The sequence below is a fragment of the Aspergillus aculeatinus genome (genome assembly GCF_003184765.1).
Source record: "Aspergillus aculeatinus CBS 121060 unplaced genomic scaffold BO66scaffold_10, whole genome shotgun sequence".
Taxonomy (NCBI): domain Eukaryota; kingdom Fungi; phylum Ascomycota; class Eurotiomycetes; order Eurotiales; family Aspergillaceae; genus Aspergillus; species Aspergillus aculeatinus.
Window position 1 is genome coordinate 709,800 of NW_020291479.1, and position 13,150 is coordinate 722,949.

General features: G+C 54.1%; 5 protein-coding genes across 5 annotated transcripts; 1 reads left to right on the top strand and 4 right to left on the bottom strand.

The window, feature by feature from the left end:
• Nucleotides 1–667: 667 nt before the first annotated feature.
• Nucleotides 668–2,318, bottom strand: BO66DRAFT_22230 (PQ-loop repeat-containing protein). Its single transcript, XM_025642691.1, has one exon. The coding sequence runs from the start codon at nt 2,068–2,070 to the stop codon at nt 772–774; it is 1,299 nt and encodes a 432-aa protein (XP_025506649.1). The 5' UTR covers nt 2,071–2,318; the 3' UTR covers nt 668–771.
• A 2,651-nt stretch (nt 2,319–4,969) lies between these two features.
• Nucleotides 4,970–8,129, bottom strand: BO66DRAFT_368988 (SH3 domain-containing protein). Its single transcript, XM_025645354.1, has 6 exons — nt 7,621–8,129; nt 7,356–7,508; nt 7,236–7,309; nt 6,819–7,182; nt 6,616–6,770; nt 4,970–6,567 (listed from the first exon to the last, which is right to left on the bottom strand). The coding sequence occupies exons 1-6, from the start codon at nt 7,997–7,999 to the stop codon at nt 5,434–5,436; spliced, it is 2,259 nt and encodes a 752-aa protein (XP_025506650.1). The 5' UTR covers nt 8,000–8,129; the 3' UTR covers nt 4,970–5,433.
• A 1,332-nt stretch (nt 8,130–9,461) lies between these two features.
• Nucleotides 9,462–11,801, top strand: BO66DRAFT_22238 (serine/threonine-protein kinase). The gene is made up of 2 exons (XM_025642695.1): nt 9,462–9,480; nt 9,708–11,801. The coding sequence occupies exon 2, from the start codon at nt 9,786–9,788 to the stop codon at nt 11,703–11,705; it is 1,920 nt and encodes a 639-aa protein (XP_025506651.1). The 5' UTR covers nt 9,462–9,480; nt 9,708–9,785; the 3' UTR covers nt 11,706–11,801.
• On the bottom strand, nt 11,769–12,243 carry BO66DRAFT_22051 (uncharacterized protein). The gene has a single exon (XM_025642676.1). The coding sequence runs from the start codon at nt 12,178–12,180 to the stop codon at nt 11,833–11,835; it is 348 nt and encodes a 115-aa protein (XP_025506652.1). The 5' UTR covers nt 12,181–12,243; the 3' UTR covers nt 11,769–11,832.
• A 407-nt stretch (nt 12,244–12,650) lies between these two features.
• On the bottom strand, nt 12,651–13,109 carry BO66DRAFT_316818 (mitochondrial 54S ribosomal uL15m domain-containing protein; the record flags this gene model as incomplete). The annotated part of the gene is made up of 1 exon (XM_025643525.1): nt 12,651–13,109. A coding segment is annotated over one exon (459 nt), but the record flags the coding sequence as incomplete, so codon positions are not given.
• Nucleotides 13,110–13,150: the final 41 nt, after the last annotated feature.

Genomic DNA, 13,150 nt, shown 5'->3' on the forward strand with positions numbered 1-13,150 from the left:
TTTTGGGGGGGGGGGGGGGGAGATTGGAAATCGTGGTGGTTTTGCTTGAGCACAGTACGTTGAAGGCAGTAGATTAGGTATGGCTCTATCTACGTTCAGACTTTTTGGTAGATGGGCTAGAGAAATCTGTATGAGAAAGTAGCTGATATTGAGAGATCTGCTTGGCCAAGGTTCTTCTTGGCTGCAATCTTATGTATGGTGTATGGTTGCATGGATGGTGTGCAGAAGCAGGCTAAGATCGATCAGAAAGAAAATAGACGGCGAATCTATCGTCTCGACCACATGGAAAAAAAAAGCAATAAGAACTGGAGCCTGGAGGGGGAAACAGGTTGAGCGACCTCTATGCAAACAAGGATCAAGCCAGTTAGGCTAACTAGTGGAATCAATGCAATGCGCCCCCGTGTTGTATGATAAGCCCCGTTCGCTTTCCAAGAGAGACACAAATAAAACCCAGAAAGAAACCAATAACGCCGGTAGGATGAGTATAAGTACGCTGATAGGGTCGCGCAGAGTGATAATACCCCCAACGATGATGAAGTTAAGAACAAATCCCGAAAAATGATATTATAATATCCTGAAACCCGAGCAAGCTGATGATATGGGTATGTGGTGTAATGTGAGATGTTGGGTGATGGTAGGCATAAAGTCGTGTGATGATCATGTCCAGCTGATAGGCAGAAAAACAGGTCCCGAGACCGAGGCTTTGCCGGGAGACCGTGGATGGCTGCGTAGTACGACAACCCTGCAGGTTTGGTTTGAGTGACGTGAGGTTCAAACAGCCCCGTACCTCTCACGGCCATGTTGACGGAGCAGGGCCTGATTCTCGGGATTGCGAGGCGTGGCGGCGGCAGAGGATGACACCGAGGGGATCCAGCCCCTCATCCAGCCGCGGACACGAGTCCAGTGGCTACGACCCTCCTTGGGGTCCTCGACCTCCATGATGGATTCGTCGTCACGGGAGCCGTAGACCAGGAACTGCACGCCCATGGTGCCGTCGAAGGCCAGAACGCCGAACGCGCCCAAAAAGAAGGGGATGGCCCGGCTCACCCACTCCGCTCGGTTGTTGCCGTCCGCATCTGCCCATCCGCCACCGCCGAAGGCAGGGAAGTCGTACCAGGCGTTGGGATTGGTAAGCAGGGAGGCCGAGTAGAAGAAGTTGCCAGAGAAGGCAGCCATGAAGAGGAGCGGCGAGAGGCCGGAGGTGCTCTTCCGGCAGTAGTTCTTGTAGAGCTGGGGCGGCCGCGAGCCCAGATAGAGGACCGTGGACATCCAGGAGATGATGCGGCCAAGCACTTCGAGAGCATGCGGGGAGAGGCCAGATGCTGTCGCTGTTGCTTGGACTTCGGTAGGAGCAGCGTTGGCGAGGACGGCACACAGCATGGAAGCGACCAGGAGGGTGCGAGGGGAGCCGATGGGCAGACTAGGCCCGCTGCTGCTGGTGCGGATGATGGAGCGGCGGGAGGAGCTGTACTTCTCATTGCTGTAGGATGGTGACTGGCCGTTGGACATGCTCACAGTGGGCTCTTTGAGGTCCTTCATGTCTTTGGGGGTCGACACGGGAATGCCCGCCAGGGGACGTGGGACATGAGAGATCGAGTCGTCCTCTGAGAAGGGAACGCCCTCCAGAATACCCCCCGTTCCATTATCATAGTGCGATTGGGTGAGGGCACCATAGCCGTCCTGTCCCCGTCTATAGATTGTGTACCAGAAGTATTGAAAGACGAGGGTGACGTCGACAAAGACGTAGTACCCGGCCACGACCACCTGCCAGCCGGCTTGTCGGGTGAGCAAGGCGCCCAGGAGATTGCAGGCGTCGCCTAGACACCACTCGACCAGGAAGAAGAGCGACAGCCCTGATGTTGACTGGAGTTGGATGTTCTTGTAAATTTGCGGGAGCTGTGCGAATAGCCAGGAGATGATGCTAAGTGTTCCCAGGAGGGAGGATATCAAGGCTAACGAAGTAGGCACGCAGACGTGGAGGTAGGAGGATATGGCAGCGAGGAAAGGCGAGGTTGGTTCGCAGTGCTGAGGCAGCGTAGGTTGCAGGTATTGTATCAAAGGAGGAGGCATGGTTTGAGGTAGGTTGTGTGTTGTGTCTAAACCGATTCGACTGAGGTAAACGGATTGTCTTTATGCTAGAGTGCTGAGGGTTGGGCAGCGGGTCTTGAGGGCTGTCTGAGAAGAGGGATTGATATGATAAGAGGCGGGCGTAGGCGTAGATAAGACGGAATAGGGCTGTAGTGGTGTAGTGGTGTAGTGGTTCTATCTATCGGGATAAGACAAAGGGTGGAGCGGGGATAATGAGTGACAAAGATGGTTGTCTAAGAGGGGGAAGAGAGAGTGAGGATGAAAGAGAAGTAAGAAGAAGGGAAAGGGGAGAGGAAGAGAGGAGAGGAGAGGAAGAAGGGGGGAAGAGTGGGAATGGGGAGTGGGAGGAATGCTGATGATAGTTACGAAAGAGGAAAAGACGAAGTGACTGACTGGAGAAGGAAAGAGTCACACCTCCATTTGGGGATGGGAGTCACGAGGCCCTTGGGAGTTGGGATGAATAGTGGATGCCACTGATCACTGATAACTACTCCGTACAGTGAACCTGAATGAATCGATAACCTTTTCTTCCCCCCTATCGCCTGGCCCTGATTGGGTTGTCGGAGAAGGGTCGGAACCACTCATCCACTGACTAACTGTGATTATTAGTTCACTACTCCGTAGTATTTGTATGTGAGTTCTCATTTCATCCCCAGAGCAGCAGCTGACTGTCGATCCCAGCATCCGAGTCTGATAAGGATGATCCATGCCCTTCAACTTTATCCTTTATCCCAGCAAGGCAGCCAGCCCATGGTGATTCCCATGGATGGCGGGATCTCCACAAGACAAGATGGCCTCTGGCTTTCTTCAGCTCCACGTCATTCAGCCACTCATTCTCCGTTTGATTGAGTTTGATCTCAGCTCTAACCACTGAGCGAAACAGATCATCCCGATAAGGCGTCCATACCAATCAATCATGGTGTTGTAACTGTTGTTTGACAGCGACAACGCAATCACTGACCTATGTCTTAAGACCCTGTTAATTAGAAGCTTCCCTCCTGACGATCGACTCCTTACTCAAATCCCTTTACTGTCTGTTTCTCACAGAGTCAATAGTCCCCATCTCGATGTTGGGACTTATCTTTGACAGATCTGGTCTGGAGATGAGGTTCCCCCAGATTCCGATCCAGCCACCGAACCAGGGTCCAAGTGGCGCTAAACCGCTGCAAGGCACCGGCCGCAACAATGGTGATATCCCACTCGGCAGTGTCGTCATTCTCCTTCAGCATCTGCCCGTGTTCCTTGATTGGACCTAGAAATACAGATTGATGTGGTGCTAAGATGCGTCCATGCTAGTGTCCTTCTGCATTGACACTATGACACTATAAAGAGGTGAATGATGTATTCAGACTCAGGCATGGTGGCACTTACACGGCAGGACATCACAGCACAACACAACACAGCACCGCACCCGCACCGCACAGTATCAGTGCACAGCTGTACCCCTTAATGAAACAGAGAAGCCGACTCACTAACTGGCTTTGATAGATCCATCAAACCTTCTCTCCCACGCTACTTGGCAAAAAGTGCTCAACCCGGAGGCCTAGCCCATAAACACCAGCAAGAACAACAATCAAGCGCATCAACCATCAAAGACCGTCCACAACCTAACGAACACATTATCCACAAACATCCACAAGCAAAGACTCAAAGCCCAACCCCCCATCAGCACACCCAACAACCAACCGGACCTCCTCCCAGGAATCAATAATTCCCCTCCCCATCTCCTTCCCGACTACCACACCCCTCCCCATCCCCCGAACCACTCCTCCTCGACGAACTCCGATGATGCCTATGCCGATGATGCCGATGGTGGTGATGATGGTGATGATGCCCATGCCCATGCCCATGCCCATGCCCATGCCGGTGGTGACTATGGCTATGGCTACTACTCCGATGACTATAATGACTCCCCCGCTCATCGTCACTCCCACTATAGTGACTGCCCCCCGCACCACCACCACCGTAGGTACTCCCCCCACCACCACCGTAAATACTTCCATCATGATCCTCCTTCCCCCTCGCCTCCTTCAATTTATTCTCCATCAAACTCCCCAGAATCGCCCCGCCCACCGCCCCAAGCAGCCCATGACTCTTCTTATGGCCCAGGTAGAACCCCGTCGTGCCGCCGAGGATGGCCCCGCCGAGGCCACGGTCGGAGGATTCGGGGTTGTCGGCACCCTCGTGGTCGACTGGCTGGGGCTGGGCGAGGTCGTGCTGGGATGAGTTGCTACGAGCTTGATTAGCGACGCTCATCTCACGAAGGAATGATTTAAATCCGGCGGGGGGGAGGTTTGGCTGGGCTGATGGTGGGATCATCGGACGAGAGAAGTAGCGAACAAGAACAAGTCCCGCGGCGGGGACGCAGCCAGCAGCCAGCAGCCAGCGGCAAAAAGGGGAGGCGAATCTCACTCACTAATATTCCGCGTTACTTCCCTGTCTTACTATCCCGTGCGGCGGAGGCGGAGGCGGAGGCTCATATTGCGGACCCAGACGGTTGTGGTCGTAGTCGTAGTACTGCGGCGGGGGCTGTTGCTGGTAGTTCGGGGGGTGCTGGTCATGGTAAGCGGAGGGGTAGTTGTAGTTGTAATCATACTGCTGTTGCTGCTGTGCGGGTGGGGATTGCGAGTATGAGTAAGGGTCGCCCATTTTGACGGACGTTTGGGATCGGGATAGAGATTCAAAGGGTCTGGGCGGGAGTCAAGCTGGCTGAATTACAGGTTTTTATCTATCGTGCAGCAAAGCAAACATTGACGACGGCTTACGTTGGTTACAGTGGATTGGAGATGACATGGCCAGCTGACGGTGCCGCGCGACAGCCTTGCAGCCCTCACGAGATGCAGGCCACATTCCACCATCACTCGACGCATATCAAAAACCTCGATTTTCCCCAGATACTGAGAGATCATGCATTTCTCTCATCCAAACACAATACGCAAATGCAGATGCAGATGACTGAAATGAATGAAATGAACATCTCTTCATAAAACTATTCAAAAATAAAAACGACAGGATCTGGTCTAGATTGCCTGAAGTTTGGGGGTATCCCAGCAGCCATGTAGAGTAGGCTGGAAAGAAAGAACAAAACATAAAATGGTCAGTCCCCAATTCATGAGACTGCACAAAACAGAATGCAAACAAAGGAAATCAGAACTATACGATCCTATAGACCCGAGCCGCTCCAGAGCCGCACTCGTCGTGCACCTACCAGAGCGGCGAACAGAACACCATAGGCCAACTGCTGCCATGCGTCCAGCACATGGCAAGTCCAGGGCCCCTGGGGTGGGTAAAAAAGCGGGACTAGGAGTTCATCAACGATGGACAATCCACCTTTTACAACAGGCATCAAGCCTGAGACCGCACATCCGCTCTACTTGCCGACTCCCGTACTCGGCGACCAACCCATTCAGCCAGCATGGAATCCAGCTGGCTGCTCATTTCTCGCAACCTCTTGCTCTCTTCCTTGAACAGGCAGCCAGTGATCGGGTGATCAGGACCAGCAGGCGGAATATTCGAGTTGTCATGGACGATCACGAATAAATCACGGATGTCGTTCTCTTCTTCCAAATAGGTTCGCAAGCTTGCGTCACTCCATGTAGGGGTAGGCGCAGATGCGTTGCTAAACGAGGAACGAGCATCAATGCCTCGACTGTCGCGATGACTCGTAACAGGAGACATGGGCGGGGAAACCGAGACAACAGAATGTCTTGCCGGGTTGGAGAAATCCATCCCTGGTCCGGGCCCGAGAGGCGAAACCGGGGCCTCTTCGATCGAAGCACTGTCCGGAGAGTCGAATCCCTGGTTCTGATAATCCAACTGTCTGGGTTGGAATCTCTGCGGGGGCGATGCCACCGAACGCTGCGCGTAGGATACATTCTCGGACGCATCTTGCCAGTCGCCGTTCGATTCAACTGGTGACGTTATTTGATCCTGCGCTTCGGGCTGCACCAGTTTCTTCGCAGGGCTCGGTACCCGAGCGGAAGACATCATGACCTCCTGGCTGTCATCGAATGGCCCCAGCGGGGGTGATGAAGGGATGTCATCCGCTTCTTCCGATGTGACTTGTCGTATGGTCTGATCCGACTTGCTGCTCATCGCAGACTTGATGCTTCGGTCAATAGTAGCGGGCTCCTGTTCACGAGGGAAATCCTGCTTCGTTGGAGAGAGCGCCACCGGAGGTTGCTTCTGCAGCTTACTGGGCTGCTTCTGCACCACCATCTGCTTGGGGGATCGAGCTTCAGGAGAGACTGGGGAGGGTATCGAATCCAGGGATGTTTTAGGCTGAGGTGAAGATCGGGAGAATTCGTTCGAGTTCTTCTCTGCTTCATCAGTATCCTCGTCGTGGGACTTGGACTTCTTGTCCTTCCTCTTGAAGAGGCCGCTCAGCATTCCCGACTTCTTGTCTTTGCGCTTTTTATCCTCCTTGCTCTTGTCAATCGCACTGAGGGTCTTGTCGATATTCTCCATGCTGCCGCGGTTCTGAGGTAGGTCAATAGACATTCGACGAGGTCGGAACAAGTGACTTACTTCAGTGGCATCGCTGGAGAGAGTACTACTGCCAATTTCATCCCGGAGCAGGTTGGGTGTCAGGGAAATCTTCTTGGTCTCCACGGTGTCGTCTCGGAAGAAGGAATCGGTATTGCGTACGGTGCCATTTCGCGACCGGCTCACACTGTTGTCGGCTACATCCTTCTTAGCCAAGGTCCCAGAGACCGGACTGAGACACTCACTTTCAGGCTCAAATAGCTCCTGGCTAGAGCGTTGCTTGATCGGGCTGTTGCTAGCGGGCTCTTCGGTGTCATCGATACCGCCTTCTTCGGAGCCCTTGTCGCGTTGCGACTTGGTCCTCAATGGCTGGACAACGATGTCATCCGTTTGGCCGTCATGTGCATTTTCTGCCTCCGCTCGCGAACCCTCGTCATCGTTGAAGGACGCCGCGTCATCCAAGTCCTCATCGCTGGAGTACTCGATATCGGACGCCTCGATATACGTCGGAGCGGTGAACTGGACGTTTTTGGTTGTTCTGCGACGCACCGCCCTCATAAGCGGGTTCTTCGATTTCTCTGAATTGTCTCCGAGCATGGTTGCCGAAAGCTACCACAGATAGTATCAGTAACTGGCCGAGATCCGGCGACGGTCACACTCACATCCACGTTGCGATGCTTGTTCAATCTGGCGAGTCTCTCGGTCGGAGTTTCAATGTGTTCGGCGGGCAGATAGCCTGCTTACGGTGAGCCTAGATATACCTATACCAGCAGGTGACCTACCAATGCTGCCGTCTTTGACAATCCGCACGAGCCACCAGTAGCTGTTGCTGTCATCCAGCAGCACCATGGTGTCACCCTTCGAGGCGTTCGCCTGTCCGTCGACGGTCGCGTAGAAGTTGTGCAGCGCATAGACGAATTCGAAGTCAATATCCTCTAGGCTTGGGTTAGATTGGACCGTGATTGGGGCCTCGAAGGGCAGAGAGTGCCCAGTAGCCGGAGATTTCTGCAGGGTGACATGGTGATGAACGCAGGAGGCCAGACATACCGTCGTCAATGGACGGAGAGCTCGAAATCTTATCCATCATATCGTCATCTAGCATGTCATCACTTTCGCCGTCGGCCAGATCGCCTTCTTCATGTTCACCGGAAAGATCGCCGTGGTGATCTATATCCTCAATCTCCTCGTCGTCGTCGTCGTCATCATCGTCATCGTCGTAGATATCGATGCCGTCGGCGCGGATGTCACCAGGTTGGCCGTCCTGGGCGCTGGGACCATGCATGATTTCAGCTTTGGTATTCTGGTCGGCCTGGCGAAGCGCTTGTTCCTGGTGGGGGGCAATGCCCGATGCATTCATGGGCTGTCTGGAGTGATCCTTGGCGGAAGGGGCATGCTGGTCCTGTAGGTCCATGGTATCTGTCATCATACATTTGCTGATCAGCACGATGGCCACATGACTTCCACTCGTTGCACATACCAGCCCGGACAATCCGAGGCCTTGTCATTTTGACTATATTTCGCGCCTGCGAATTTACTGGTCGAGATGGCAATTGGTTTGACGTTCCGGGGGCGAAAGAGCGACTTTTGGAATCATGAACATTGAAACCCGATGGCGAATGTAGATCGGCACGGCGCAGCGTCCCGGTGCAGCTCGAAAAGAAGGATAGTCAAGAGCGGTCGGCGCAAAGAGTTGCAATAGCAAAAAGTGGAAGTAAATTTCCAGGGACGAAAGAACGAAGGCGACGGCCACGAGGAGCAACGGCGGGGGTGGGTACTTCAAGTCCGACCAGGGGGGGGGGGAGGGGAGGAGAAGGAGGAGGGAGGGGAATTCGTCGGGCAAACAAGACGAAAGGGAAGGGAACGACTTCCAGAGCGGATTAAACAACACCAAAACAAAAACAAATTTTAGAAAAGAAGGGCAAACAACAATAGCCAGAACGCCAATGTTATTGGGGAAAGAAGGGAAATTAGGTACCAGAAGAGGTGCCGGGTGGGTGAATGGGACAAATGTGAAGCCCAACGCAACGCAACGCAACGCAACGCAATGCAACGCAACGAGTTCCCCGGACTGATTTCAAGCATGCAAGAGAATAGGGGAGGAGGGGAGGGAGGTTCCTCCCAAAACAAGCGCCCCTTGCGCGCGCTTACCCACAGCTTTACTTGCCCGATGGACGGGCTCCGATCCCGTGCCTGGACCGCCCAGTAGGCCAGAGATGAACTTGACCAGATACAGATAACTTACAGGTAACAGCAGGGCTTAGGGCCCAGGGTCAGGGCCCATATCTTCAGGTGATAAGTGATTCCAGATGAAAGATCAAAAGATCCACCACCATGGATAATCTGAACTCTGAACTAATCCAACCTAGGAAGCCTAAGAACAGCCCGGCGGGTCTGCGACCACCACCACCACCACCACGGAGTACTACGCAGCGTGGCTGTGAATGGCTGATCCCTCCGTCACCTTACATTAGACTATCACTTAGCTGACCAGTGTTGACCAGTTGACTGTCAGGCAATGGAATCTCCTCCGTCATCACCCGAAGATTCCCCCACTCACTTGCCTCTTTGGGACCCTTCTTCTCCCGATCTTTTCTCTACTCTGTACTCTACACCTTTTTTCCCTTTCTTCCTTTCTTCCCATTCATCATCATCATCATCATCATCATCAATCAGTCAATCAGTCAATCAGTCAATGATTCGATGGGCCCTCCTTCCTGCTGCTGCAGAAGGATTGCTTTTTTTGGTCCGATCAGCTCACTCAGTGACGCTAAGCTGCACCTTGGTGCACTGAATCCCTCATTTCTGGGGGTTGTTCCTTTCTTCGTTTCTTCGTTTCTTCTTTTGGAGCTTAGCTTCCCTCCTATCGGATCGGGACCCTCCGATAACTAACTTAACTGCCTTTACTAAGTACTTCTTACTCTTCTTCTCCTCTTTTTGTCCCTCTGCGACTCCCACCCTCCGACCACTACCACTACCACTACCACCACCTCCACCTCCTCCTCTCGATCAGATCTCACCCCTCTCGACACTCACCTTCATATTCACCATCCACCATCCACCACCCACCCTTCTCCTTTTCCTCTTTCATGCTTCTCACTCCCTCCCTCTAAAAAGTCTTCTACAACTTGATCTAGAGATAGACCTCTTTTCTCCACCTCGTCATTCCTCTCTTCTTTCCATAGACTTGCCGCTCTTCTGGCGGGTGGAAGGGCATGGCTCAGACGGGAAGACCCAATACACTGGCAGGGTTGAAGCTTGAGACGTCTTTCCAACATACACCTCGACCCCGATGGCGGGGTGAGGCTGAAGGCGGAGGAGCGACGGATGGCGATCGTACAAACATCTTTCACGATTATCACCCACCCCGTGGCGGTACTAATCAAGACAGCAGTGTTTTGAGTGGCTTACACTCGGCGACACCTCCTATCTCCGTCCCTCGTCATCATGATCTTTCCGACCCAGAAGATGTCAGCTATCCTCACAAACCCGAGGATGTGCAGGCCTCCCCGCTGGACAGCTTTCTGCAGCAAGAACGCCGGCCCTCGATCAGCTTTGACCCCATCGTGGCCCTGGACTCCGGTCGACGCCTGCCTCTCGAAGAGCCTCTGGCCGGTCGGCCGCAAAAGTTCCAGTCGCGCAGCTCGAGCTTGAGGAACACTCTCCGTCAAGAGGACGGACCCGACGATCACGACCGCCAGTCGGACCTTAGCTCAAGTCCGGAAAGGCAGCGACGCCAGCGGCCCATCCCGACCGGTTCTTCGCGGGGCAGCTTTCCGGAAGAAGAGGAAAACGCCGTAGCCTCGGAGATCGAACACCCGACCTCTCTCACCTCGAGATCAACCGCGTCCCCGATGACTGAGGAAATCCGAACTCCGTCGGAGGGTTCAAGGATACTGTCTTCGCCGGTTTACATGGCGTCGCCCGTACAGGGGTTTGCCTCGCTTGACGATCGCAGCTCTTGGTCGGGAAGTGCTGTGACTCCCTTTGGGAGCAAGGCAAGGGGCCTTCGTCTTTCTACTCGACAACGGTCGCGCAGATCTACCGCTTCTAGTGGCAAGTCTCCTGCCAGCATGTTCCTTTCCATGTGGAGCGCCGGTGGGGAGGAGTCCGCGCCGCAACCTGATGACGAAGGCCAGATGGTCGGGACGGATTATGTCCTTGGCAAACAGATCGGCTTCGGGGGGTTCAGCACCGTGAAAGAAGCGTACAAGGTCGAAGAGGATGGCAAGACCAAACACCTCGCCGTCAAGATCGTCAAAAAACAGGTCTCGGGCAAGAGTGAGAAGGAGAATGACGAGGTCCAAGCAGAATTCGACCACGAAGTCCGGGTTTGGCGCTATCTCAGCCACCCCAACGTCCTGACCTTGGATGCTGTGTACGAGACTGATTTTGCTACGTTTTGTTTCACGAAGCTGGCGATCGGCGGCACTCTTTTCGACCTTGTCCGCCAAAATCGAGGTGGTCTGGACCTCAAGCTTGCCAAGAAGTACTCATACCAGCTTGCCTGTGCACTTCGATACTTGCATGAGGACGCTCGGGTTGTGCATCGGGATATCAAGCTGGAGAACTGCCTGCTGGATCCCACCGAATCGCCCGATGGATCCGAGGTCTCAACCCTAGTGCTCTGCGACTTTGGCATGGCGGAGTGGATGCATACGGACAACGACGGCTCGTCGCCTGATCCCTACGATAATGTGGCGGATCGACCGCCTCCGAAGAATATCGGGCCGGCTGGATCCAGCACCAGCGTTGCGGGAAGTCTGGAGTATGCATCCCCGGAGCTGCTCCTCTCGACCAACGGAGTCATCCATCCTTCGGTCGATCTTTGGGCGTTTGGAGTCATCGTCTACACCATGATCGTTGGCTCCCGGCCGTTTCAAGATCCGTTCGCGCCGCGCATCCAGAACAACATTCTCAATGGGCACTGGAACCATCACGCCGTCCTTGGCGGTGAAGAAGCGGATGCTCCCACTCGGCAGGAGCGGGAAGATGCGCTCGAGGTGGTTACAGGATGTTTGCAGATGGATCCGGCCAAACGCTGGACCATCCGTGATGTACTTTGCTCGCGGTGGATGCGAGAGTTCTCTCAAAACGCCGACGGCAGCCCCACCGAGTCCATTTGGAAACTATGAGGAAGAATGGGCTGCAGTGAAGCCTTGATGGCGCTATACTTATGACCTTTAGATGACTACGGGCTAGCGCGCGCGCATTGCGCCTGGTTCTTCATCCATGATACCCTCTTTTATGTTCACAGCGGGTTTATGATATATCCAGTATTTGACTTTTGAGCGCGTCTTTCGGTATACCTTTTGTTTTGTGAGAAATGAAGGCTTGGGAGCATACACAATTTGCAAGGCAATTGCATGGCGTTTTTTGGAGGGTATTTTCCTTGGGGTGTATTGATATCCAGGTGGCTTTTCTGTTGCGGTTGTTGCGAACGACCGGCTTCCACTGTGACGGTGACCTTGCTAATGAGGGGAGAACGAGCACGGGAAGTTTGTCAAGATATCGAGAATGCTCCACTATACGAATGTTAATGACTCCACTATCTTTTTGAGGCTGTACGCTGCTAGGCGTAGCTACTGGAACCGCGCACAAGATCAACATACATAGCTGGTTTCTTCGGACTGGATCTAGGTGGAATCAGTTATCAGTTATGCTGGCTGTTCTGAGTGCTTCTGCCAGTATCTCTATAGCCTGTAGCCGCAATAGAGGATCGATAGCAAATGACGGTTCAGTTTGAGGTGGAAATCTGCATACCTGCCAACCTGGACTTGGCAATCAACTCACCCACTTGCTTGACTGAGGTTTAGGGATTTTTACCAAGTGCAACCACACTACGCCATCCACGATAATACACGAAGAAGAAAAAGAAAAAAAGAAAAGAAAATGCATATCCACGATAACCATACAACAAAAACATATTTATACAAATACAAGAGAGAACAGCCAAAGGTCTTTCAAAAGTCCAAACAACCCTTCACACACACACCTTACAGAAACCGCACACATCAACCCCCAACTATACCGAAACCTCCCGTCCTTCCCCAAAACAATCAACCCAGACCCAAGACAGCCTACCACAACCGATTCTCGGGCAGGACCTTCTCCTTGTGCGCGCCGGCGGCGGTCTTGCGCTCGACGGGCGACCGGAAGAACAAACTGGGGCCCTCCATGGGCTTGAGCAGGTGGCTCAGGTAGCCGCGGTGGGCGGGGTCACGGTAGTACTCGATGTCGCGGCGCTTGGTGGGGTCGGGCAGGCGGTAGGTGAAGCCCATGGCGCGCATGATCTCGCTCTCGACGAGCTGGCCGGCGGCGTCGCTGTCGAGGCCCTCGGCGGCGAGGAGGCCGGCGGGGGCGCTGCGCGCCGTCCACGCCGTCGACACGAACGGGTGCATCTCGCGCTTCAGGATGCGGCGGATCGCGCGCGGCGTGTAGAAGCGCGTGGTCACGGTGCCGCCGGCGGCTTCGACGGCGGCGATGGCGGCGGCCGAGGCGCGCGAGACCACGATGTGGATGGGTTGTTTGAGGACGTTGATGGTGGTGTCTTCGGATGTAGAGGTGGAGGAGGAGGGGG

Excerpts from the sequence above, each read along its gene's own strand:
- BO66DRAFT_22230 (XM_025642691.1), bottom strand. The coding sequence starts at position 2,070 with ATGCCTCCTCCTTTGATACAATACCTGCAACCTACGCTGCCTCAGCAC.
- BO66DRAFT_368988 (XM_025645354.1), bottom strand. The coding sequence starts at position 7,999 with ATGATGACAGATACCATGGACCTACAGGACCAGCATGCCCCTTCCGCC. Across the intron at positions 7,509-7,620 it reads CTCTCCGTCCATTGACGACG|AGGATATTGACTTCGAATTC; the intron begins GTATGTCTGGCC and ends ACCCAAGCCTAG. Across the intron at positions 6,771-6,818 it reads GGAGCTATTTGAGCCTGAAA|CCGACAACAGTGTGAGCCGG; the intron begins GTGAGTGTCTCA and ends AGAAGGATGTAG.
- BO66DRAFT_22238 (XM_025642695.1), top strand. The coding sequence starts at position 9,786 with ATGGCTCAGACGGGAAGACCCAATACACTGGCAGGGTTGAAGCTTGAG.
- BO66DRAFT_22051 (XM_025642676.1), bottom strand. The coding sequence starts at position 12,180 with ATGTTGATCTTGTGCGCGGTTCCAGTAGCTACGCCTAGCAGCGTACAG.